The sequence below is a fragment of the Asterias rubens genome, chromosome 8 (genome assembly GCF_902459465.1).
Source record: "Asterias rubens chromosome 8, eAstRub1.3, whole genome shotgun sequence".
NCBI lineage: Eukaryota > Metazoa > Echinodermata > Asteroidea > Forcipulatida > Asteriidae > Asterias > Asterias rubens.
This window is the reverse complement of record NC_047069.1, coordinates 9013816-9041651: the sequence shown is the minus strand read 5'-3', so window position 1 is coordinate 9041651 and position 27836 is coordinate 9013816. Positions and strand designations below refer to the sequence as shown.

Sequence of the window (27836 nt, the reverse complement as noted above, 5' to 3'; positions counted from 1 at the left end):
AAAGTGACGCTTTTACAAATGTAATGATGACCAATAAATGAATTGATGACAGTTCGGTGAAATGCTTACGCCAGTAAGGAACACTCAGTGTCTAAATGAAAAGGTTAACCTGGTCTTCTGCCTCCATGACTTGGTAAAGGGAATGAACACCGAAGGGAAAAACAATGGTCACGTTCGGTCTCTTTCGTAATTTCTAATCAATTTATAATAACTTGATTGGTTACTTACACTTCAAAATTCATTTACATGTAGTTCATTAGAAAATACATTTAGATTCATTTTTAGTTAACCATTGTTAATTTTGTTATGTTTATAAAAGCAAGCGAAGAAAGGCAAACATCATGATTATTTTAACTTGATTGTTATTTACACTTATAAAATTCATCTACATTTAGTTCATTAACGATACATTTAGATTCATTTTTAGATAACAATTATTAATGTTGTTAGATTAAACATACAAAAAGCATGCACAATCCTCCATGGCGAAGAGAAGCAAACACGATTTAATCATGTTTGCTTCTCTTCGCCATAATAACATAATATGTTGCATTTAATAATAAAATAATGTCATTGGCATTTTATTATTGGCCTACTTCTTAGCAGAACACAGTTGTACTGTTTTATTTTGTCCGACATTAAACTCATTGGTGGAGATAAGCAATCGTTGTAAATTATGTTTATGCTCTATTTACAATCTGTCGATGTCATTGGTGGTGGATGTTTTTTATATTCATGTTATGCAAGTCACCAGACACACAGTCACTAATAAACACTTTACAGCCCCGCCCTGCCCCGCCCCATTTTGGTTTTATACTGGAAGTGATCCCCGCCTTCGCCAATTAAAATAATTATCAAACTAAGGTGCTTCACATGATGGAAAACCATGGAGTCCATGATGAGCTCTTTGTTCTTTGAGCTTTGATAAAAATAAATAAGCGGTTACAAAGTGAGAAAAGTTACTGGGCCCAATTTCATGGCGCTGCTTACCACAGAATTCTGCGCTTACGGAACCCTCGTAGCACACGACGTTGCACAGAATTTTTTATCCAGTGGGGGCGCATTTCGAGCCTCGAAGTGTGACGTCGATGTTGAGGCTAGGCAGTAGAGGGCTCACTTCTAAAAAATAATGGTCCATGCGATTCGGACAACAACGGGGATCGGACGGACAGTACATGTGTGGTAGTACACGCCATTGCCATAGCATGCTACGTACACCGGCCCTTCTTGCAGTAAAGAACCTTCACAGCGTAGTTTACAAAGTGATAGGGTGAGGTCTCTGGGTTTTGTTTTACCGATGAAAACTATCTCACAGGTGAGGTGAGTAACATAACATAGTGGCACTTTCTCCTAAGTAGAAAGAGACCTCAGTCAAGTCTGATCTGATTCTGAACAGTGAAGTCATGGTTTCAATGAATGCCAGTCCTCACGTGTCGCCCCATGGCAAAGTCGCCCCTACAAAGTTGCCCCCACCCCGACACAGTCGCCCCCCCCCCCGACACAGTCGCCCCCCCGACACAGTCACCCCCCCCCCCCCCGACACAGTCGCCCCCTGTTCACTGTTTACCGAAAGTGTCCAATGGCTTTAAAGTGTGGAGATCAAATAGATAAAACCATGTTTGTTTTGGTTTTTGAATGATAGATAAGACCGATGTTTAAAAGAGAGCCATAATACTAATAATACAGACAGCCCGGAGGTTGGCTACTATACTAATTAGTACTTAATTAGCCTACTCCTCATATCATAGTCATTTAGAACTATGATATGAGATTGAGAGGTACGTTCAGCTATCATCTCCACACTCATTCTATGTCGTCTGCACGTTTGTTCCGTTGTCGTCTTAAACTTAAAGCCTACTCCTTGTGCCAATGCACCGACTATGCGACCAGTACAACGCGGGAGTCCAACCTTGGCGACAGTCCCCATGTACTTTGTAGTACATTGTAAACAATGGCAAAAGAACCCAGATCGCAGGTGAATTGTATTCTTTACTGCTTTAGTTGCTATATATAATATGTATAGCCTGTACACATCTTAATTCTATTTTTTCCCCGCAGCTAAATTTTTGTTTGCAAAATGCAAGTATTGACTTAGCCCAGGGTGGACTCCTCATTTGACTGTACTTTGTGAAATGGCCGAATAAATGATAACAACAATAATAAAAGTTTGTGGAAAAAATGTATGTATTCTGCCAACACTTGTTCACTTATTTTTACCAATTTGAATTTTTTAGGCCAATGGGACTAAAACTTTTGTGTTGGATTTTGTTTTGTCACACATACAATGATTGAAGACCATGTAACAATTGTGACATACCATGTTTACAAAAGAGCCACAGCTGAGCCACATCTCTGCGAAGTTGTTTGACGCACCCTCTTTTCACTCAATCTGCTCGTGGATATCTCGCTGTGTATACACGCTTAAAACATGGCCACCGGATCTCCATGCAATAAATCAAAATACACTAAATGTTAGAGGTGTTCAAATTTGTTTGTTTTTTCAACTGCAGACGATGGCTTTCAAAGCAGTGATCTTTGACATTGGGGGCGTCCTTCTTGAAAGCCCCATCAAGTACCTGATGGAGTTTGCAACTAAACATGGCTTGCCACCGTAAGTAATCAGTGAGTGCCATTTGTACAGTGTGAATCTTGTACTAGTTATGTTTGTACAGGGTTTAATCGTAAAACATCCTCAATCAAGAGTGCAGGAGTGGCGGGTAGAGGGAAAGTGCCCAATATGAAATCAGGGCTCAAATATTTTGGGAAAATCTGCAAGACTGCAGAGCTTGACCTGGTGCCCCTTGAAATGCTCAATTAGAAATTCAAATTGTCCTTATAGAGGTGCTCTTTATTTAAAGCCGTTGGACACTTTCGGAACAGAAAAAAAAAAAGTTCACAGATTTACAAATAACTTGCAGGGTTTACAGAAGGTAGTGGTGAAAGACTTCTCTTGAAATATTATTCCATGAAATGCTTTACTTTTTGAGAAAACATTAAAACAATTATCAATTCTCGATATCGAGAATTACGGATTTATTTTAAACACATGTGATGACACGGCGCAACGTGCGTAAACAAGGGTGGGCTTTCCCGTTATTTTCTCCCGACTCCAATGACCGATTGAGCCTAAATTTTCACAAGTTTGTTATTTTATATATAAGTTGTGATACACGAAGTGCGGGCCTTTGGACAATACTGTTTACCTAAAGTGTCCAATGGCTTTAAGAAAGCTGCATTGCATTGGCTTTACAAGACTGAGGTATCAGGCTCGGTATAACATAGCTTTTTGAGCCAATTAACTAGTGGGCCAAGCCACTTGGATAACCATAAGGTCTTCAAAGCCGTAGCTCTGCATACATTGCAGGAAAAATATTAAGCTTTGAAACAACCTTTGGATGTGACACCGCACTGTATTGTTGGTAGTAGTGGTTCAAAACCTGGCCATAGCAGTCATGTTCTTTGGCAGGATACTTTGCCTCAAAGTGGTTGCCTCTATTCACCCTGCAGGTAATGGGTGTCTGTCAGGGCAGAGATGGTTCTTGTAATTGTCTAAGCTCGATGTTTTAAAAACATGATAGGCTGCACTTCTGGACAGGGAGCTGAGATGGTTTACATTAAATGACTTGGCATCAACAAGTGCTATACAAATCATTAATTAATCTCTAGATATTTTGTATTCTTTGTTTTATGATGTGAACATGTAGGACTTTCATGCTGGATGAAATGAGAAAAGGTGCACCAAATAATGCTATGTGCCAATGTGAAAGAGGCCAACTTGCAGTCTCACAGGTATGTCAAAACTAGACGTGTGATTACTTAACACTTTTTCGGATTTCATGATTTTCTCAAAATCCCCTGGAACCTCCAAACTTTTCTTGTAAGAAGTAAAGCAGTTGAATTAACAATATAAATAAACTTTTTGTTGTATAGCTCGTTGAGGAACTGCACAAAGGTGCCACTGAGTCTGCCAAAAAGCAAAATCTCTCCATCCCCAGTGCATTCAGCGTCACTGAAATGATGAAGGGTCTTCTTTGTGACCTCCGACCCCAGAGAGAGATGTTCAATGCAGCTATTAATTTAAAGAACAACGGTAATATAGCAATAATACTTGGTTCTTCTACAGTTCACATTATATCATTGTAGCTAGATCAACTATCCCTTTTGATCAGGTATGCTTTTAGACCACTCTTTATTTCTTGGGTTAAGGGAAGAATAATGTAGTCAATGTGTGCTGCAATTAATTAGATCAAAGCTTTTAAAACACTAAAATAACGCATGCACAAAATTACACAAAATCTTTTTCTTTTTTAAGAACTCACTTAAAAATGTGGTTGCCAAGATTTATGAAACCTCTAACGGTTTTGTTATATGGTTTCACAGCTAGACCATTGGTAGTTTATTGAAATGGTTGTTTTGTGTTTTCTCTGTCCACTAAACTGAATGCCAAGATTTTCTATGTGCAACAGGTACTTTGTTGTAAATAGTTTCGTCAGGTGTGCAAATGCTACTGTGCAGCAGCTGTATTTGTAATGCAAGTACAAAGGCATTGCTAAGGTATGTTTCTTTTGTTCTGTGGGCGTAGTCCCCCAGGAATGTCTTGGGAATGTCACTGGTGTCCAGTGAGTGAACAGAGTGGTTAGTGTGGGATATAAAGTTCTTCCCTGCATCCTGCGGCACAGTTGTGTCGGATCTTAGGGAACAATTTTGTACACTGAATGCTAATATTGAGTAGCAAATCCTGTTTTTGAGTAGCAATTGAAGCATTTTGTGTAGCACTTTGCTCTGCTTTACAAGGAAAATCACTTGCTGGATCTGGTGATACACATAGGGGAGCTTGGCATGTCACGGCCCTACCCGAATAGTATAGTTTAAATTTTAAATGACTGGACCCTCCTGGTGTGAGTATTGCGTCATCAAGCCAACACTGCGCTGATGTGAACCTCAGCTTTGAAGCATGTATAGAGAGGTATTATTTTCTTCAATGGGCTGGATCAACTGATTTTTATGAGCAAACTGTACTTGGTAACCGATGACTGGAAAACTTAATTACATTTCTTGTTGTGGTTTTCAGGTTTTAAAATCGGCGTTGTGACTAATGACTTCACTGTAGACTTGCCAACTATGAACAGCCCGCCAGAGTGTTTCCGTTCTCTTAACATTGTATTTGATGATTTGGTTGAGTCGTGTCGTACTGGCCTGCGTAAACCAGAGCCAGAGATTTACGATCTTGCCTGCAAGAGGTTGGGCGTTGCTCCTCAAGAGGTAAGCCTTAAGTTTGCATTGGTGATAAAGATGACTATTTATGTTTCACCCCTACAGAGATGTGTGTTAAGCACTGTATCATTTCCCAAGTCCTGTGGAAAAAAAAAAAAATAATAATAGGCACATTGTGTGGGTGGGATTCAAACCAATGAACTTAAAAAAAAAAATTTGTTATGCAAATCGCCAGACACACAAAGCCTGAAGGCCACTTCAAGGTGTGGGCTACAATTATTTTTGTCCAGAGGCCGTTGCCACCTATTCCTAGGGCTGAAACAGGGTTACCCCTTTTACAAAGGTAGGTTACTGGTCCTAACTCGAGATAGGATTTATCCTAGCGTTTCGTGAAATCGGCTGCAGATGTCTTACTACAAGACCAACATGCTTTTTCGGTAGCTAGAGGAAGTTTGAATTCTATATTTGTTCAATACTTTAAATATTTAGAGATGAGTGCTTTTATACATGCAACTTTAGATCAACCCATGGCTGTAAGCTGACGGCTCCTTTTATAGCATTTCAAAAGCGTGTCCCAAATAAACAAAGTGTATTATTGTGTATAACCCTAATGTGTGATAAGCAATGTAGACTCAGTGCTTTTCTAGGCTGCTCAGGTGCAACCTCGCTACCATGGGCAGCGCGCGGTATCACCCGTTAGCTCTGTGTACGTCTCTAACCCCTGGGAGGGAAACATTCCGATCCGTGTATTTGATTGGCTATCATATACGCGCAAAATATGAAACGCCGAGTGTCTTCAAAAAGCTCTATACCCCGAAACACATGCGTATAAAGATGTACGTATTCACGTTTTATGTCACGCAACACTGAACGTCAAGGCAAGTTTATGACTTTTATTACACACAGCGCATCCAGCGTGTGCGCGACTAACGCCCAACACAGAACGGATCAAAACCACAGGACTAATTGTAATATTTGGGTATTTTAGAGTTACACTTCCAGGGGTTATGATCGAGCAAGGCATGCTGGGAAAAAATGGCGGGTTGAGATCGATCACCCCTGGGAACGAGGTTGGCTCAGGTGGGATTCAAACTCGCAACTCCTCTTTTCTAAAGCAGCTGTCTTGACTGCTAGACAAGGGCCTAATTTTATAGCTCTTCTGCGCGTAGGGCCCATAGAACTATGTGCTTTACAGGCGCTGAAGCACACAATTCTGTAGTAAGCAGGATGCCTGGTGGTGACAGGAGGTCAGTTCAAATCCTGGATATTGCTATGGGTACAGACAAAAAAGTAATAGACACAAACAAAAAATATCAGATAGCCAAAATAAGGCTATTAATATTATAACTGAGATGTAATATTCTTTGGGGATCATTTTGTTATTCAGTTGTTACCATTGCTATCCCATTATGTTGTACTATTTCCCTAGACTATCTTCGTGGATGATCTTGGTGGTAATTTGAAGGGGGCTAATTCTTTGGGCATCACCACTGTGCTGTTCAAAGATGCACAGTCCACTCTCAAGAAGCTTCAAGAACTTACAGGTGTTGATGTGAGTATGGACTATCTATCATTGGGCACACAGGTTGGCTAAGTGGTTTCTTCCACCGCCATTCATATCTTTGGACCCTGGGCTGAATCAATCAATCAATCATAAGTAAATAATTTATATATAGCATCAAAACTCTGGAGGTCGTAGGTTAAAGTCTGGCTCTAGTAAATTTCTCTTTGTTTAACTCAACTGTAGTTGTTATTGTGCCGTCTGGGTTTTACCAATTTATTTTTTTACAAAGTATGTAATATTTACTTCTTGTTTATCTCCTTTTTGTTAATTTTTATTTGATTAATTTTTTAACATATTTGATGTTGGCATGTGCAATTCAGTCGTTAACTGCGATTCATGTTAAACCATTTTCTGAATTTAATTGAATGACATTATTATAAATTGTTGTATACAATGATAATAAATATTATGATGAATCTGAATCCATATTTTAAATTATTATTGTACATTTGACTTCAGGTTTATCAGGAGGCTGACCCAATCTCAGTTGACACAGATAGAGTCTGTCATGGATTAGTAACTACTAAGGTATGTTTCTCGCTAAGGTCATCCATTAATCTCAAAATATCGAGCTAAAAAAAAAAATCCCACAAATTATCTTGCAATTATGTGCTATATTTCCTTTAGGTCAAATTTTTCTCATACAGATGTAATAAGTTAATCTCGCAATTTGACAAGCCCCGCCTTGGAAGTAGGAAACTTTGCCATTCGTTTGCACAAACTAGTCGAACAGCATTAGGTCCATAACCTCAGAAATTCTCAGCAACTAGATATTCCCAAAACCAGAACCTTCAGTTATAAACATGAATCCATCCCTTGTATGATTATAAAGCCATTTACATGCAGCTCCCTCTAATTGTGCATTATTCTGTGTAAGCTCATCCCTTTTTAAGTCTTGTCAACCGCTTTTTCTTGAATTTTTATTTGGAGACCTTAGGCGGTCCTTTTTTCACTGCATGCGCGAGCACACTCGGAACCCCAGTATAGGACCGTTATGTCTGCTGCCACCAGAGTCTCAAAAGTCTCCTATTGTATGTGACTAATTTTTTATCTCTAATTCAATTTCATTGACATCACTTGTTTATTATGTCACTCTTTGTAAACTGAGTACCATTTAGTCTTTGGACATGTTTTTTACTATTTTTAATAACGAACGAATGAATGAATGAATAATCGTTTTGCAATGTTAAAGTGTTAGATTTGATTTTCTTTTTCCATTGAGCAGAGTACAAGTTGAGTGTGCACAATATCCTGGCTTGATGTTCCTTTTAAACATGAAATGTATTCAAAATGCCTTGTTGTTGCCAGTTTGAAATTAATTTGGCATACAATGTGATTTATAGTGTCATTAGCAATGTTGTCTGGACACTAGAAAATGTGTACAATGTGTAGTTGTTGCCTAATTTTGCACATTCTTTATATTTGCTTCACCCATTTGTATACTTTTGGATCTTTTGAACTTGCTGACTTTATAATTTGTTTGGAATGTTCTGTAATTTCTTGTTAACTGTTATTTGATTCGGTAATTTCCAATAATTCCTGTGTTAGGTGAGATTTGAAGTTTTGCATGGTGCTATTATCATTTGCTTTCAAAAATGTGTATTATTGTTGTTTTCTATTTGAGTGAAGCATTATGTAGCCAATTATACTTTTAAGTAGAATATTAAAAAATCTCAGGTCCTCAGAATGTTATACTTGGTGTTTATATTTGGTTTTAAAAGCCCTTAGTCATGCACAATCTTCGGCATTCTGAATGGTTGTATCTATATTAATTTACAACTTGATGGAAAGCCCTCCCCCACCCCCCAAAAAACCCTAAAAGAAATTCCGTGTTATCAGCCGCAATTTGTGTGATCTGCTTGATTCGCTATTTTTGGTATGGGAATAACCATGCTTGCATTTCTTGTTAACATGCATTCGGATGATTTTGATTATTTAGGAAGGTGTTCGGTTGCACTATGTGGAGATGGGAGAGGGGCCTGCTATTATCCTTTGTCATGGCTTCCCAGAATCCTGGTATTCATGGAGGAAACAGGTTAGTTCCATTCATCGATAAATGTATCTATGAGGCTATGAGTATTCGGTTCTCGATCAGGAATAACAAAAATTTCAAGAGTTTGAACCTTAGAGGTTTCTTCCAAAACTAATGAAACACCTCCCCCCTTATGCTAAAGAAGGTTTTAATTAGAGTGACTAATAAATAAAGCCCGGTTCATACTTCCTGCGAATGCGAATGCGATACAAATTTTGACGTCACAAATTCGCAACAAAAAATTCACATCAGTTAACTTGTGCTCAACTCCTGCGAAACATTCGCTGCGAAAACAGCCGTGTGACGCAAAAATTTGCTTCGTATTCACAGGAAGTATGAACTAGGCTTTAATGGAGATGTGCATCTCGATGTACCGTAATTTTCGGATTATAAACCGCGGTTTATATGTTGATTTTGACATTTTTTTGAACTCCTGCGGTTTATTCTCCGGGCGGCTTGTAAGCCGACGTATAAATATTTAAGAGAAAAACGGCATTTTTAAAAAGAAAGATCGTTTGTAAAATATTCTAAATAATGTTTTTTTTTTCTTAAACGAGAACAAAAACCTGCCTGTGTGATGACAAAAACCTGTTGAAAATCCCACCACAATTGTATTCCATGTTTCCTTTGTAAAACGTTTAACAGCCGCCCTCAGCTTGCTAGCTCCCCCCGCTCAGCGCAACTCGGGTTAGACTAGACGTTTCCAAACTGCCCTGATTGTTGAGTCCAGTAACATTGGGAATTTTATTTCCAGGCGGCGCAAATGCGAGGGCGTAGCGCAATCCGTCAGCGAACATCGCTCAGTACGGTGCAGCCAACATCTGTTGTGCAATCTCGAGATTGAGCAGCGCAATTAACAGATTGCTAGCTTTACGAACTCGCATGTGTGTACATGTGCTTAATGTGCACGCTGCATGATACATTACTGCATACACACACGCTACGTCCGTCCGCCCGTCCGTCGTTGCAATAATCTGTTGTGTGGATCCTCGTTGTGGGACTACAATAAAAGGGAGGGAGAAACACCGGCCAACCAAAAAAAAAAAAAAAACCCAAAAGAATGCTATCCTATAATAGATCATTTCAATTACGATCAATAGTGTAAACTTTAATACATTTCCACTTTAATTACGACGCAACTCCACATTGCGGCCAACTATACAAGACTGAGTGATGTGCCGCCCGCCTGTCACTGCACATCGCCACACGGGGACCGCAAACAAGCACGGCCCCTATGTGTTCACGCATGCGGTGATTGGCCGTTTGATGATTGGCCGTTGTTGATTGGCCGGTGATAGTTCCATTCATAAAATCTTGGCTAGACTTCGGACGGATCGAGTAGAGCGGCTGCCCATTGTACAACGGGGAGCTTGAACGTCTGACCCACGCTTTGAGGCTCGGGGCCCAGTCTAATCAAACGTGAACAACTTTTGTCAACAGAGGGCGATGCGATGCAGGGCAAAGTTCAACTATTTCTCGGTGTGCGTTGTAGACCGATCTTTGATTCACGGAGATTGTTGCCAAAGAAGTTCACAAAACATATGGTCAACACAACCGATCATCAAATCGCAAATTCTTGAAAAGGGTTGTTGATGGAAACAAAATATAACTCAGGACTGATAGTGTGAGATAAAAAATCACCCGTAACGCGGCAGGTTTGCGTACTTCACTTCCGTGTTTTGAGGTTAGTTTTTTCATGTCTTTTTTTTATTTTGATCGCGGTTTATACGCCGCGCGGCATATACGCCGACATCTAAATATTTTTTGTATATTTTGAGGAAGTGCGGTTTATACGCCGCGCGGTTTATAATCCGAAAATTACGGTATATATATATATATACAATAGATGAATGCTACATGTATGTAAACTTATGTTCCTTTTAGATTCCTGCACTTGCTATGGCGGGGTACCGAGTGATTGCCCTTGATCAACGAGGCTATGGAGATTCTTCATCACCACCTGGTAAGTAATCGACCGCATCAAACAACCCGTTAGTTGCTATGGAAGCGGCCATCTTGTAGGGCAGGTCATATGCGCGTCTAAATACGTACATCAACGAAGCACGCAGCCTGCAGCATTCCCGGTTGCACCAACACGCAGACATTTACAGACGCTATGTTGTAGGGCAGGTGTTTGAATGGTGACTTCATATTCGATAAGGTCTATACACAGTGTCGCACCAAGGGCATCTTAAAAGCGCTCATTATTCTTTTCTACAAGGTATGTGGAGCTGTATGTTCGAGTTATAAAGACTAGTTTCTTTACATTATCACCATGTGATGGTTTACAAGGTCCTGTGGCACAATCTGCAGGATTGCCGGAAAATAAGCCTAAGATATTGGCTTTTTGGGGTTATCTTTGGATAATTTTGTGCAGTATTTCTGTCTTGTGTTCTTTTTTGGTTTATCTTATTTCACTTTCTTTTCTCCTGCTGTTGTGTATGTATTTTTGCCATGTTCTTGCTGTATTTTTATCCGAACAAATTCAATCAATCAATCATTCAAACCAGGAACACTGGGCAAACCCTTCTCTTATCAATGTACTGGGTTCTTTAAGGTGCATTACACAACACACTGGACCTTCCGCTTTACATTCCATCCAAAGGACAAAGAAGTAATGGTTGTGCGTCTTGCTTAAGGACACATGGTGTCTTGAACACACACTTTGCTTGTCAAAAACACCACATTCGAGCTTGAGTCAAGCACGCTTAACTGTTCGGCCACGACAGGCCACATTGTAACGTTCCCCATGTTAAAACACTTTCTAATTTGAACTTGAATGAAGTAGTGACACGATCCGCTTACAGTAGTACACTAAGTGGAATATTTTATGTTTTTTGTTTTGTACAGATATTAAAGCTTACAGTCATGATCATTTATGCAAGGTGAGCACTCATACCTTTCAATGTAAATTAGTTCAATGTATTTTTACATTTGAAATGTGCTTTCTAGATGATTTTAATGGCAGCTATAAAACAAAAATTACACCAGCATTGTCAAATTGTTCCCAATCATCAGCTACTGACCCAATTCACCTAGGAGTCGAGGTCCCCTTGTGGTATACAGTGTTGTGCGTTTTTAGGCGATGCTACATTTACACACTTAATTGCACCATATTTTTTGCATTGAATTTGACTCCCAAAATGACGAGTATGGCAAGAGAGGAGCCATTTGTGACATTAGTGCAAGGGGTCAATGTACTTACTTTAAGTTTATACATATAATAATAATAAGTAAGTCTAGTATATACATTTTTATGCAGAAAGAGAGGTTATTGATGGTTATGAATTCTAAAACCCAATTATGTAGCACCTTAAAAAGGTTTACAAGGTGCTACGGCGCATACAGCAGCCACAGCCAGGAACACCTGGGCGAACCCCTTCTCTTTTCAATTGGTGCACTGGGTTCTTTTACATGCATTACTCAACATATGGGACCAACGGTTTTACATCCCATATAATTCTAATGAAGTAATTCAACTCTTTGTTTTCTCTCTTTTATTTCAACAGGATGTCATAGCAGTTATGGATTCCTTGGTGAGTTATCACAGACAGTCAGGCCAAGTCTGAAACGGCGACTTTAGTTACAGCTACGGCTAGATCAGCATGTCTGCCATTGTCAAAGAACATAGCCGTAGCTGTAGCCGAAGTCGCCATTTCAGACATGGCCTTAGTTTCCGTATCTTAGGGCCTGTTCCAAACCTCGGCTCTGGCTCCAGGCTCCATATGATGCTGAAACACCCTGCACAATGCAGACCCAGCAGCACAGACAATTTCAGTTCCTGTTTTTGCCCATCTTGTGAATGCTTGTCCGCTTTAATTAGAGGACCGTTCCTCTTTCCTCCCCACTCATATACTGGGCACAGGCCTACCCTGTCTATACCTGACTAAGGGAATTAAAGGATAGCAACGAGTTCTTAAACGGTTGTTTAAAACCAGCAGGGTCGTTGCTGGTCATTATCAACCACTTCAACACCCTCATGTGATGCGCTCTCCACCAATAGGAATAGCAAAACTGTCTGAGGTATTTATGACTGATAGTTAAATTAGTACACAAAATGTACACCAAAATTACTAATACAACTATTAAGGAAATTAATTAAAAATGTTAATCTTTGTTACTTCAGAATATCCCAATGGCTACTTTTATCGGGCATGATTGGGGCGGTGCGATAGTTTGGAAGCTGGCAATTGGCTACCCGGAACGTACAAGGTATGACTCGGCTCTTCATTTTTGTGGTTTTGCTTTTCAGTTGATCGCTTTGAGAAATGGAACAATTTCTCCACAGTAACTCGTACTGTAACTCTGCTGTGTCGAGAAATCCTTTGAAAACATTTTGTTTTGTATGTAGGTTGAAATTACCTTTGGAATTATTGCTTGACAAAAGATTTGAGGTTGGGAATAAAAACAGATCAGGGAACATTCTTTATGTATGAATTAAATGTTCACCAGGTGAAACGTTGTGCACACAAACTTTCTCAGGTGTATATCTCAAAGAAAATTTAAAAAAAAAAGTGAATGAAATCAAGTGTAATCTACCTTTTGGAATTAAAAAACTGAGTGTCTTTGTTACCAACAGATACCTAAAACTTTTATAAAAATCTCTTCAAATCATGATATTCTGTGTGTAAAACAATCTCTTCAAATTATTTTTGTATGTGAACTATTTTTGTATAAATTGTAATCTTTACTGTAATTTGGTCATAGGCCACAAGTGTAAAAACAACAAAATAATCTATCTATCTATCTATCTATATATCATGATATTCTGTGTGCAAAAACACTGTATGTTTATCCCGAACCAATTGCAAGCAATCAATGCTGTATATTATGGTTTCTTATTCAGAGGTGTTGTTGGTGTCAACACTCCATACTTCCCCCCGAACCCCAACTCTAATCCTCTGGAGCAAATGCACAAGAAGCCAGGGGTGTTTGACTACCAGCTTTACTTTCAGACACCGGTAAGTTTTCTGTTACTTAATGATATTTTTGCTTACTCCGTAGTACATGTAATTGTCGATATTTTTCATGGAAGTATGGAACTAGATGCGTATTTGAATTGAATTGAATTGAATAAGTCAATCAACGATTGGGTACATATTAAAAATAGCTTTAAAACGGGCGTGCATTCTCGGGATTTCTTTTTACTGATTTCAGGATTTCCATTCAAAAAAACTTCAAGCTTGAGATTTTCTTGAAAGGAGTAAAGCAGTCACCCAAGGGCAAAACAAATGGTCTACATTGTAATAGCCCTGTGTACTTTCCCAATAGGATTGGAACCCACAACCTTTGCAGTTCTAGAGCAGTGTCTTCCCCATCGAGATTGACCGGTAGCTAGAGGGCAGTTAGAGTCCTATGTTTTAGCAGTGGGTACTGTAACGATTTCATAGATGTTAAATTTGCATCGGGATAAAGATTATTAATTTGGTTTTACCCTTACAGCGATGTGTGTTAGCTCTATACTCTGTACATGGAGTGGTCTAAAACAGTGCTGTTAAGACCCCTTGCATTGGCCGCCAGTAGTGATGAAACCTGCATGCTGAGAGTGATGCACAGCACATACAGGCGTGCACTGTTCCATTGTCGTCATCAAAGATGGCGGTCAGTGGCGTCATGTGCAATCAATTTATAACAACCGTTTTGTTTGTTATTTTTTTATTTTAATAAAATCTGGTGTCCCCTTTGTTTCTTTGCTCTACTTACTTAGGGTGTGGCAGAGGCTGAATTAGAGAGCAATTTGGAGAAGCTGTTCAAGTATTTCTTCCGAGCGCCAACAAGGCAGGTGAGCTGATTTGATTTTGACTTGTTTTAAAGATCTACCTTCCATTTTGGGGTGAACAAAGAAAAGTTGATGAGATCAGGATTTTAACCAGTGACCTCCATTTATATTGTATTTTATTGTCCTACAATTGATGGTAGATTTTGTACTGAATCATCTGTATGTTTAAGTATGAATGGAAATATAAAGACAAACAATTAAACAAACAAACAAACAAACAAACATACATTGAGGTGTGTAGCAGAGATCATGGAGAGTGTATGGTGCGTGCAATGCTTTATTTATGTATACATGTATGTACATTCCATGATGGCTACTTTATACAATGTCATTAGCCATATTAAAACATGACCTGATCTTATTGAATCAAAAGAGGTCACCATCAGATGATTGCGCACACCATTCAAATTTTGAGGCCAAATCTGAGTTGGGAGGGCGCATGTTTGGCATGCAAGTATGAAACTTAAGCACCTTAGTTCAAAACTTGCGAGTAACGCTATTTAGCACTCAAGAGATGCACAGAAATTCAACAAAGAGTCTAGTCGAGGCGAACTGAGGCTTAACTGTCAGATTTGTTTATAATAACTTTCAAAGGTTTTGGGTGTTTTTAAAAGATGTCATCTTAATACCACATCTGCTCTTTTATTCCCTACTTATTTTATTGTAGGACTACTTTCCAGGAAGGGAGAAGTTAGGAGTCCATAATGTGAGGGAAAGAGGTAACACAACATTTTGGCTCTTATTTATTTTATTTTTTAAGCACAATCACTTAGTCAGCGCTATGAAGTGGCCCATAACACGGACGCACGCGAATGGGCAGTCGCGTTTGTAAGCACGCACGCCGTTCCATAGTCAAGCACCACATCAAACATGTCTGCGCCCAGAGTTAGCGCTCTAGTCAATATATGTAGCTCTATGTTAAAAACATGTTGATGGTTGATTCCCAGGTGGATTGTTGGCTGGTGTTCCTGATGATCTTACCATGCCATCCCTGATCACAGAGAAAGAACTGGCCTTTTATGTGAAGGAGTTTAAGAAATCAGGATTCAGGTTAGTAACTCACAACATGTATACCTATACAGATGCTTCGGAATGGGAAAATGTCTACGAACCCATCCCTACGTTTTACAAGATGTGTAGCAAAGTACGCCGTGAACCATTCAATTGTTTTAATCGTGGATTTATATAAACAATAAAACTAATATGTGAACAAATTTCACTTCAAAAGGTTGTTGCATTTTTTAGATATCGCTGAAAATCCGGAGGGTATATGTCCATGCAGGAAGTATAACCCCTGATTTGAAAACACAATCTGAGAAGCCTTTCTGCTTCTCAGATTCAAATTTTGGGACTATAAAACTGCTATAATTTTACTAGCCACATTACTTGAAATTGAAATGTATCTCAAAAAGCTTTATACTACTGAAAGCTGCTTTAGGCTTCTAACAAATATTTGTTATTAATTTTAACAGTGATTACCAAATGTGTACCTTCCCTTTAGCAATTCAATATGTTTTTTAATGTGTTAAAAGAAATTCTGTCCTTTATAAAAACACTATATTTGTCTGTCCTTTTGCTAAGATGTGTTTATCTCCTTAACTTTTATAAAATGTGCTTGAATATTCTGTGACCTTGGGTAAAATGTGTGACTTTGCAAATTGTGTTTTAACAGTTCAATATCCTTGATGCAATGTGCGACTAAATATTTTTAAACTTTTGTGTTTGTATGTGAATTCATATTGTTTTGATATAATTTTTTCATTGTTGTATTTGATGTAATGTGTTTAACAATTTCCATATCCATGAATGAAATATGTGTGTATTATTTTATTATTTTTTTGTCAAATGTGTAGTTTTGGTAGAATGTGTATTAGCATTTATATTATCTTGCTATATTTGTCTGAATAATCATTGCCATATTTGCTTATAATCTTTGAACATAAACATGCATTGTTGAGAAGTAAGTGACTGTTGGATTAATTTAACTGGTGTCCTGTTGGTTTATTTTACGTTCAGGGGCCCACTGAATTGGTACAGAAATATTGAAGAAAACTGGAGAAACTCGCTGAAGTTTGCTGGCCGAAAGGTGACTATTTCTTTTATTAGTGAAAACATTTTTGGGGTTGAATTTGAACCCTGTGATTCATGATGCTTTCACCTACTGGTCCTCCAACCCCACTTTTTGACTCGCACCATACTGCTGTATCTAATCCCTTTGTAAATGTGTCCCTCGTAGATCTATGCTCCAGCCTTGATGGTCACAGCAGAGAAGGATCTTGTTCTAACTCCAGCTAGTAGCCGCTTCATGGAACCGTGGGTATGTAGCACTCATTCAGAAGTATCATGATGATGTCTAGCGGAACATTCTGGTGGTCCAATAGATTGCAGGCATTTGCTCTCTGGAACATTCTTATGTGCTGAGAACATACCAAACTTGGATGCTCCCAAAATGTTAACAGAGAATAATACTGCTGTGCAATTTGAGTTTGACATGCATCCTAAAAGTAAACTTTGCCTCTCTTTCAGGTACCTAATTTGTCTCGCTTACACATCAAGAATTGCGGTCATTGGACTCAGATAGAAAGGTGAGATGATTAGAAATGGCTTCCCAGGCCTTCAAATCCCAGGCCGAACAACCCTCCCATCCCAAGACCTTCCTGTCCACCCTCCCCTTTGCCAGGCCTTCCACCCTCCCCTTTGCCAGGCCTTCCACCCTCCCCTTTGCCAGGCCTTCCACCCTCCCCTTTGCCAGGCCTTCCACCCTCCCCTTTGCCAGGCCTTCCACCCTCCCCCAGGCCTTCCACCCTCCCCTTTGCCAGGCCTTCCACCCTCCCCTTTGCCAGGCCTTCCACCCTCCCCCAGGCCTTCCACCCTCCCCTTTGCCAGGCCTTCCACCCTCCCCTTTGCCAGGCCTTCCACCCTCCCCTTTGCCAGGCCTTCCACCCTCCCCTTTGCCAGGCCTTCCACCCTCCCCTTTGCCAGGCCTTCCACCCTCCCCTTTGCCAGGCCTTCCACCCTCCCCTTTGCCAGGCCTTCCACCCTCCCCTTTGCCAGGCCTTCCCCCCTCCCCTTTGCCAGGCCTTCCACCCTCCCCTTTGCCAGGCCTTCCACCCTCCCCTTTGCCAGGCCTTCCACCCTCCCCTTTGCCAGGCCTTCCACCCTCCCCTTTGCCAGGCCTTCCACCCTCCCCCAGGCCTTCCACCCTCCCCTTTGCCAGGCCTTCCACCCTCCCCCAGGCCTTCCACTATCCTGGGCCTTCCACCATCCCTACCCCTAGACCGAGGTTCCCAACTTCCCTTCCCCAAGCTGCCTGAAACAATTTACCATGACCTCTACTTCTCCTTCAATATCACATTTGTTTTTGTACATTACCCCCGAACGTGCCCCTCTATAACATGATCAAGGTCACCAGAATTGCTATTTTCCCTATGCTTTGTATATCCTCATGTTTGATGTGATTATATGATTTCATGTATATTATCCCTTTAGAGACCATAGTTGCTACAAGTGTCTTGTACCTAAATACCCATAGCAGCTGCAAAATTATTTCTGTTGAAATTTTTGCCAAAATCTGAAGGAGTGAAGTAGGATTTGAAACTTTGCATGGTTGAAATACAATAAAGAAAGGTTTGCGGTAAAAACCATGTAGATGGTGAACATTATTAGCAATGTCTGGGCATTTTGTGATGCTTAATACAGAAATGAACGATTGGTCTCTAAAGGGTAAATGTTGCTTTTTTTCTTGATCCGATTATATTGCTCTTTTATGTGTATTTATTTTGTGGTTTTGTAACATGAGTCTTGCTCTGTACATATTTTGATTCATGAACTGCTGTGACATTTGGTTCTCACAAATGAATTAGCCTTTGGTAGTAGCATTAACAGCAGCCGTATTTATGAAATACTATTATTATGTTTCAATATCTTCTATTGTTATGGATATAGTTAAAAGCTAGAGGCCTAAGTAATCTAAGGTAACTTTTAGTGTTTATGGTTATTTATTGTTAACATAACCGTACTTAATTTCTGATAATGATAAGTTACTTTGGGTAATTTGAACTAATGTCAGTTAATGGCATGTGAAGCCTGGACTCGGTTCTGGATTTGTGATCAGCAGAGTGTAGGTTCGAGTCTTGAACCTTGTGTCCTTAAGCAAGACACTTATTAGGGAGGCCAGTGAAACGACTGTTTTCAGATTTATATCTGTAAGCGTGTAAAAAACAAAATTTATAATCAGCGTTTGTTGACCTTTTCATTCATCAAAAGTAGGAATTTAAACAATATTTCAGTAGATGAAAGATTGATCTTTTCATTTGTGTTATTTTTTGTCCCAATGGGTATGGTTTATGAGATGAATTATTTCAAGAAAATCCCGCTTAATCAGCGCTGACTTACCGACGCGTCAACTCTTGGGCGCGGCCATCTTGATTTCTGGTCCTAATGCCAACTCGCGTTTTAGGCTAGATCTCGCGAGATTTAGGGGGGTTTGCATAGATGATGTCATCATTTTGTAGAAGAAAGCAAGCTCTTTCGTTTGATGTGTGACATGCCAACTTTCGCGAATGTGGTGACTCCTTAACAAGACTGTTTGCAAGAGGCCAAAAAAGGTACAGTTTTCTACCATGTTTTTTACTTAAAGAACTCCAAAATACACACATCAGGAGTCGATGAAACTTATATGAAACTATGTTTTTCTGAACACTTATACATTCACCAATAAAGGATACATTTTTTTATTTTTTTTAACGAAGGCGCAAAATGGGCGCATGGGCGATTTTAATGGGGAGGTCTAAAGGCCGGTTTATAGTCGGTCGCGCGATGGTCGCGCGACGGAAATCTTGCGCGCAATCCTAAGACTGAGGCCTAAAAACCGTGTCTTTTTATGATCGCGCGTCCAGATTTCCGACGCCCGACCATCGCGCGACCGACTATAACTCGGCCTTAATGGCAAACGCCAAAAACATCGTTGCAGTTGTGAGTGGAATTTTATTCAGGCTTTGTTGACAACAGTCAACACAGTGCATGTGTTGTAAGGCCTATACTCTTTGTTTACATTGTTTATACCACAATTTCTTTACCATTTAATGACATTGTTGATGATAAACATTTAAATTTAATTCAATAATAAATAAAACAAACTTCAATTTTTCTTATTTATAATTTGTTTTATTTATTTTCTCTAGACTAGAAGAGGATGAATTTGCTTCCCATCTATGGTTTATGATGAACTTTTTCAAGGGCCCTGACAAATCAAGTACAATTAATAATTACCTTTTTTGTACAATTAATATGCAGATATACAGATATTTCGGAGTCAGATATATCAGATGAGGAGCAAGACTCCATGTGGCTAGCATATATATATTGACGAAAATAAAGGCTGGTACAATGTAAGCACACATTCTTGTTTAACAAAATTGTTAAAATAACAATTTTGTTAATAGGTCCCTGGATATCCATCTTGGTTCAACATCAAATATGACGAAGATGAGCAGCTGTACACATACCAATTAATGGAAGATTACAGAAAAGGAGACCTCCAAATTATTTTTTAAGGTAATTTAGTTCATGTATGATGAATTTGAAGTTATTTTTGTTATGGCCACCCAACATACAATTTTGTGATTTTGGATTTGCGTCAGTAAAATCTTACAGACAGAAAACGCCTATTTTTGAACTTTAAATTACCATAACTTCTCTATACTTTCAGCTATGAAGCTGATTTTTACACCATTGCATTTCTCTTTAAATTCTCTTTTCAATGGTACTAAACTTGTGGGGTTCCTTTAAAAAAAAACATGAAAAGTGCCGGCCTCCCTACTTACAGACAGAAAACGCCTATTTTTGAACTTTAAATTACCATAACTTCTCTATACTTTCAGCTATGAAGCTGATTTTTACACCATTGAATTTCTCTTTAAATTCTCTTTACAATGGTACCAAACTTGTGGGGTTCGTAAAAAAAAACATGAAAAGTGCCGGCCTCCCTACACTTATTGCTTTGTCATTCAGGTAGGGCGTAAAGCCCGTGTTTTGGTTAATTAAAGTGAAAGAACCAAGGTAAACTTAAGCATTGAGAGAATGCCCCAGTGTCTCTTGTAGTGGCTGCTGAATTTGCCTATGTAAAAGTTGCTATATAAAAACATGTCTTTAAAATATTAGCAAGCACTTACATAATGTAAATAAAAGGCTACATAAAAATAGTCGTTAGCCTATTACTGCTTTTATTAATGATGTACAGATCCTTGCTGATATCTTTTTTTAATCTTTGACCAGACCCAAAGAGCTGAATGATGGTCTGCTTAACTGGCTGAATGATCTCCATGGGAATGAAACATCAATAAAGAGTCCTGACGCCAAGCTTTAATAATGTGCGCCCACCATCTTACAGACAGTAATTAAAAATTTACTCTAAAAATCGTGCAATAGACCTTTGTCATGATGCCCCCATCTTGGTCATGTTCCTCATATCAAAGAACAATAATGTATGCTAACAATCATTTTGCAAAAAGGAACCAGACTATTTTGTTCTTCCTGCCTGGTTTTGGTTACATTGATATCAATGGGAGAAATTAAAGATGGCTATGATAAAGGTCTATAGGCTCAGGCCTGAGTGTTTTCATTTGTTGCTTCTACAGTCTGGAACAGTCTTCTTGCGTCTCGCCGATCTAGTCTTAATTTCTTAAAACCTGCAAGCATGCTTTTTCAGCTTACAGAGCGGCCATTAGCAGAATTTCTTTTTCCTAAAACACAGTGCTATCCGTAATCAAATTACAGATGAGTGGCGCATCAATGCAAATACATTGTGGATGTGCACACATGTTCGTAAATCTTCGTGATCAGTTGTGAAACACACTTTTTCTTATAAAAATGCACCTTTGCTTACTAATACATACTGGTCTGAAATTAGCTTACCGGTAAAACAATTTGTCCACAATGGATTTGCATTGTTGCATCACTAATTTCATACAGCTGTGCAGCAGTAAAAAATACTGCACAGAAGATTTCTTTGTTCAGCAAAAAATGAGTGGGTACAAGCACAAGTATAAAGTCCAAAAGCCGAGTACCAAGTTCTTGGATCTCCGAGTGGCGAGTACTAGTACTTTAGAAAGAAAGTTACTAGTACCTGCAAAATTACTTATTAATCAATTCATTAGTTTCTCAGGTGACAAAAAGTAGTGTTGCTCCAACAATGTTTTCTCGACCACCTTGTTAACTTTATTTCTGATTTATGCCAACCAAAAATTATGCCAACAAATCCTTAATATAGTATTTTAACGATTTAAATTATTGTTAATTATTTACAGATGTAAATTTAATCAAATTATTTTTTTAAATGACTAGATATGTGAAACTGTTGACAGATTGTTAACATTATGTAATTGTAAATAATTCAAAAGTGTGTGAAGTTAGAATATTGGTGAAATATTAATGAAAAGATGAGATTTTTCAGCAACTTTGTATTTTGCTGAATGGAAAACAAATTGTTTTAAACTTCGCAATTAAAATGTTTTCAATTCTATTTAAACTAGTGAAAAGGAGGTTGTTTTTTTATTAATGACTTGGTTTGTAATATTGGCACTAGTGGGGTGTCGTGGCCAAGAGGATAAGAGCACCGAATTCAAGCTCTGCTAATTATGTTCAGCAGAGTGTGGGTTCGAATCCCGGTCGGGACTTGTGTCCCTGAGCAAGACACTTAACTATTATTGCTTTTCTCCACCCGGGGGTTAATGGGTACCTGTGAGTGCAGAGATGGTTCTTGTGATTGATTTAGCAGAGTAGTGCATTTGTTGCACGAGGCTGTATACGCTCCCCAGGGAGCTGAGATGGTTTAAGGAATGATTTAAGGCCCAGTGACCAGGGTAATAATTTGAAGAGCTTTGGAACAGCCTTCAGGAGTGAAAAAGCGCTGTATACAAACTTTATATTTTTAATATATTTTTAGTCGTTTTAAGTTAACTATTTCAGAGAATTAGAAAGGATGCACCCATTCCAAACCATCGTTTCTTTGGTGGAGTTGATGTGGTGTGCTCTTTCCCTTGCCACTGGCATGTTTTGGAGGGCTTGCTTTGCTTGTTGTTTTGTCTTAGCTGCAGCTGCTGCTGTTTCTAGTAGGCAAGCTGGGCGTGTGTAGCTGGTAGGCAAGCTGGGCCTGAGTAGCTGGTTGGAGGCAAGCTGGGCTTGTGTAGCTGGTAGGCAAGCTGGGCTTGTGCAGCTGGTAGGCAAGCTGGGCTTGTGCAGCTGGTAGGCAAGCTGGGAGTGTGTAGCTGGTAGGCAAGCTGGGCCTGAGTAGCTGGTTGGAGGCAAGCTGGGCTTGTGTAGCTGGTAGGCAAGCTGGGCTTGCGCAGCTGGTAGGCAAGCTGGGCGTGTGTAGCTGGTAGGCAAGCTGGGCTTGCGTAGCTGGTAGGCAAGCTTGGATTGCGCAGCTGGTAGGCAAGCTGGGATGCATGCAAGTGCTTATTGGTGGGCGAGGGGGTCAGTTGAGGCATGTCAGCCTGTAGAGCATTAAAGGAAACAAAATGAATGTAAGCATTCAGGTCGGAGGTCAAAACTTGTTTGGTGGTGAGTTTTTAATCTTTTCCATTCATTCAACAAACTTGTTTGCACACTTAACCACTTTTGTTTTATGCGGCTACTGTATGCAATTCTGATCACATGAAAATCAAAATCAACAAAACTTATTTTAACCCCCCCCCCTGACAAATCAACACCCCTACGACCCCCCAGCTTAGAGCAACGCCCCCCCCCCCCCCCCCCCCCCCACGAAAAAAAGTCAAAGCTCTGATGCTGTTGTGCGATTAGAATAGTGAAGGGTCAGAAATTTTAGATGTGTTGGACAAACTTTTTTGTTTGCCTGCGCTGTATGTCGCCGACTAACTGTGCTGCTGATGAAGACAAGTTCTTTGACTTTATTTAAAAAAAGGAAGTCTATGTGTCCATGCCAGCACACATTTCTGAAGTCGGTTGCTCATGGAGACAGTTTTTATTGTATACGAAGGGACAAGGGAGTATTCATTATGAATGTGATGAAAGCACATGATTAATTAAATTTTGCATAGAATTCAGAACTAATAAGTTAGACTCGTAGTAGAATGAAACTAGAACCCATTCCCTTTTTTTTTATTGTAGGTAGACTATATTCATACTCGTGTAGAACTCTAAACAGAATTAGAAGTTCTTTTTAGAACTTTGATTAGATTCTAAAAAATATTAATATACATTGTGTATGTACTTGCCAAAGTATCCAGCAGCAGCCATTTTGGTCTCAGAGCTTTGTGGTGTCATCTGCCACTTCTATCATTTGGACAAAAGTGTCCTTTTAATTAAATTTAACGATGTTTTTATGTTTTTGTATTATACAAATATAAAGATGATTAACTCCACAGTGAGTGTGTCCTTGTATTTAACGGTCCCTATAAATAGCGCTCTCATTGGCCCGAAGTGTCTTAGTTTAGTTAACGGTCTCCTTATATAGCGCCCTCCCATCTCCTAATGGATCGACTTAAACTGGTCCCCTGCCTGTCTTCAACTGGTATCCAACAGATCAGTACACACAGTGGTGCTATCATTTATTTGGACGCAATGATTTCATTGGATAACGTGCGGTGACGTAAGCTTTCCTGTGTTTTGATTGGTCCGCGCCCTGTGAAGTGGTTAGTCATAGTCAGCACATCTTTTTCTCGTCTGCTTGTTTTGTTATGCAGCGTATGTGTACAATGTTGTATAATTAAACAATTAATGCAGTAAACTTTCAAGTTGTTTGATTGACCACGTAATACATCATGTACATGTTGTCTGTTTACACCCATCAGACGGTACAGCAGTAGTGTCAAACCATGGAGGACTTGTCAAACATACTGTCCGTCAAAAATAATCTGCTCTTACTGATAGCACTTCTTTACGGCCGTAGCATCATGACCTCAATCGCCTGATGTACAGACTAGTACCACCGAGGACAATGCAGGAATGTTGTTAAATTGACCACTGAGTATCTGCATGGAGGATGGTATCTGTGTGTAAATATATTTGTCTGCTTACACCCAAATCAAACGGTGTACTTCTCACAACTCCTCTTCTCTTTACGGTCCGGCGTAGCTATAGCATCACCCCCAAATTGTCGGATGAACAGACTAGTACCAGAGATACGTGACAGTCTCCATGTCAGATTCGGCAATACTGTCTTTTCATTTAACGGTCACCATAAATAGCGCTCTCATTGGTCAGAAGTGTCTTAGTTTATTTAAGGGTCTCCTTACATAGCGCCCTCATATCTTACGGTCACGAAGGGTCAACTTAAACAGGTCCCCTCCCTTGCTTTAACAATACGTATCTAAACGATCAGTGCACACACAGGTTCAATGACTTCTTTGGATGCAATGATTTCGTTGGATAACGTGCGGTGACGTAAGCTTTCCCTGTGTTTTGATTGGTCCGACAGTGATGTATTTTTCAGCAGCCACACACTTTCTTGGTCGTCTGCTTATTTTGGATGCAGCGTGTGCATAATGTTTGTATAACCATGGAGGTAGATCAATGCAGTAAAGTTGTTTAATTTACCGTAGTATATGTGTGTAAATTTGTTTGCTTACACCCAGATCAAACGGTGTGTACTCCTGTATATCCACTATAAATCAACAAGGATATGCTGTAATTTACTAGTACTCTTTACGATAGTAGCATCATTACTTCGGAGGAAGCCGTTTTTCACTTGTTTATATCAGCAGCTCTACATTTTAATGCGTGTTACCAAGTAAGTTTTTATGCTAACAATGATTATTTTGAGTAATTACCTAATAGTGTCCACTGCTTGTAGACATGTGTGTAGTGTTCCCACCCCGCCCCCAAAGATACTCATACATTCCCTTTGTGGGAGTTTGCCGAGTTCCCTCGATGGGAAGATCATTCAAACAATCAAACAAACAAACAAACAAACCAACAAACACTGCAGTGTAATCATCCGCAACACTCTCTTTTTATTTAACGGTCCCCATAAATAGCGCTCTCATTGTTCAGAAGTGTCTTAGTTTAATTAATTCTATTTTCTCAGTTTAATTAACGGTCTCCTTATATAGCGCCCTCCTACGTATAAGGTAGTTTATTTCAGTTAACGGTCTCCTTATATAGCGCCCTCAACGAAGGACGTTAGTCTTTGACTGGTCCCGTATCTTTAACTGGGATCCGCAATGGTAACGACATGCTACAGGCTGAAGAGTTTCCTTGGATGGATGCAAGGATTTCATTGGATTACGTGTATTGACGTAAGCTTTCCATATCTGTGTTGTGATTGGTCTGAGGGACCGGTCAGTGACTTGCACACTTTCGATACTTGCAGCCTCCAGTGCGCATGTGCATCTTATTATAATGAGAACTAAACTACCTTATTCGTAGGGGGCGCTATATAAGGAGACCGTTAACTAAACTAAGACACTTCTGACCAATGAGAGCGCTATTTATGGGGACCGTTAAAAATGATGAAAAGACACGGTTGCCGAAGTTATCCGAGACGTGAGTGTGTATGTGTACGTACGGAACCTGTTCAGGCGACGGGGGAAAGGGGGTTGATGGTTCGCAAGTCGCAAAGGCTTACCGGTGCGGTAGTACTCAGTTTTGGCATAGAGCAATATAGCAAGGACCAGCGGGTGGATATACGTATGGGTGGACGAAAACCAAGCCACTTAAAGAACAAGTAAGACTCCCGCTGTATTATTATAATGTTCTTTTTTATTTATTTTTATTTAGCCTTTTGGGGGAGCAAACTTTTAAAAAAAAATCTGGGCTTTGCAAATTGTTGTTCTAAGTCTAATTATATCAAGACAAAATTATGTTTAAATTCTGTTGTATTCATGTTCAAGGCCACATTTTAGTCTGTGTGAGGTCTGCTGTAAGTAAGACCGTATTTTTATGGACATGTTTATACGCGCGCACCTGTTAGGCCACCTGCTACATCAAAATTTATACATTTTCAGCACGTACGCGCGTGTGATCGGTTTTGACAATCAAAGTCTTTAACAACTGTCGAAGGTATCATTTACTGTCAAAAAATAACTATTTCTATGAAATATATACACAAATTATGCACACCAGCACATCACAAAACACGCAGACGACCGAAAGTGTGTAATTGAAAGCTTACGTCACTGAAATTATCCAATGAAATCATTGCATCCAAAGAAATCATCGAACCTTTGTACTGTCTTGTCTTTTGGTTACCAGTTAAAGATAGGCAGGAGATGTTTTTGACGAGGGGGCCCAGCCAGTGCCTAGTGCATTTTGGATTTTAAATGTATTCTACTCTTCCTGACTCTCATGGGTTCCTATTATTAAATGAAGTCATCAAATCAAACAATTATTAAAAACAAGAAAAGAAATTAGAGTAGCCCGCGGTCTTGGTCCTTACTCAGTATTCTTTTTCTTAGTTGACTGGGTGGGAAACTTTGTTTTTAACTGCACCGATAAAGGCCCGAGCTGCCCGTACAGGTCCAGGTCTCCTGCAAGGTTTCATGCCACTTTGCACCTTTTACCTGTCTGCTTGTTGTTCTACTTCAAAAACCTGTCTCAAATGTTTCTATATCCAGTGCTTTGACTGTCCGAGTACAATAATAATTGGTAGATATGGGGTGTCGTGGCCGAGCGGATAAGAGCACCGAATTCAAGCTCTGATGCTTCTGTTCAGCAGAGTGTGGGTTCGAATCCCGGTCATGACACTTGTGTCCCTGAGCAAGACACTTAACTATAATTGCTTCTCTCCACCCAGGGGTAAATGGGTACCTGTGAGGGCAGAGATGGTTCTTGTGATTGATTTAGCCGAGTAGCGCATATTAATGTTGCACAGGCTGCATACTCCCCACCAGGGAGTTGAGATGGTTTAAGGAGTGAATTAAGGCCCAGTGACCAGGGGTAATAATGTGAAGCGCTTTGGGACGCCCTCCGGGTGTGAAAAGCGCTATATAAAAACGGGTTATTATTATTATTATACGTGTGCAAAAACTCAATCACTCATACATACCATAGCCTAGCCCTAATGTATCATTTTTTAAGTTAGAATTCATTAAAATGTTGAGGGAGCTTATTTTTGTGACTCTGGAGCTTTGACATGATACAATTTATACAAGTCAAAGAGTGTTTCATTTAGAACAAAATGTACTTCAATTTTACAATCAAATAATTTTTAAAATGGGTTCAGGAATGTGTACCTTTTTCGTCATATCAAAAGATTTAAAAAGTACACTGCTATCTGCCAATCAATA

At 39.5% G+C, this 27836-nt stretch overlaps 3 protein-coding genes across 4 annotated transcripts in view; 2 read left to right on the top strand and 1 right to left on the bottom strand.

Moving 5' to 3' along the window:
• The first annotated feature begins 1160 nt into the window (after positions 1 to 1160).
• LOC117293925 (bifunctional epoxide hydrolase 2-like) lies at positions 1161 to 21111 on the top strand. 2 transcript variants are annotated; one of them, XM_033776409.1, is made up of 20 exons: positions 1161 to 1315; positions 2511 to 2611; positions 3705 to 3789; positions 3931 to 4090; positions 5072 to 5262; positions 6644 to 6766; positions 7238 to 7306; positions 8718 to 8813; positions 10695 to 10773; positions 11661 to 11695; positions 12320 to 12346; positions 12937 to 13022; positions 13657 to 13771; positions 14518 to 14592; positions 15257 to 15308; positions 15537 to 15639; positions 16606 to 16675; positions 16826 to 16906; positions 17116 to 17174; positions 20866 to 21111. In XM_033776409.1, exons 1-20 carry the CDS (start codon positions 1298 to 1300, stop codon positions 20954 to 20956), a joined length of 1716 nt encoding a protein of 571 aa, XP_033632300.1. In that variant the 5' UTR covers positions 1161 to 1297; the 3' UTR covers positions 20957 to 21111. The 2 variants fall into 2 exon arrangements, with proteins under 2 accessions (XP_033632300.1, XP_033632301.1); XM_033776410.1 differs by having other exon boundaries at positions 1161 to 1320.
• Positions 21112 to 22394: 1283 nt separating this feature from the next.
• Positions 22395 to 24499, bottom strand: LOC117293885. Its single transcript, XM_033776360.1, has 2 exons — positions 24475 to 24499; positions 22395 to 23084 (listed from the first exon to the last, which is right to left on the bottom strand). Exon 2 carries the CDS (start codon positions 23076 to 23078, stop codon positions 22698 to 22700), a length of 381 nt encoding a protein of 126 aa, XP_033632251.1. The 5' UTR covers positions 23079 to 23084; positions 24475 to 24499; the 3' UTR covers positions 22395 to 22697.
• Positions 24500 to 26204: 1705 nt separating this feature from the next.
• Positions 26205 to 27836, top strand: part of LOC117293336 (neuronal PAS domain-containing protein 2-like) — a 58248-nt gene continuing 56616 nt past the window's right edge. Inside the window, exon 1 of the mRNA XM_033775617.1 lies at positions 26205 to 26275. The gene's annotated coding sequence lies outside the window, so the exon portion shown is untranslated. The remainder of the gene's footprint in view (positions 26276 to 27836) is intronic.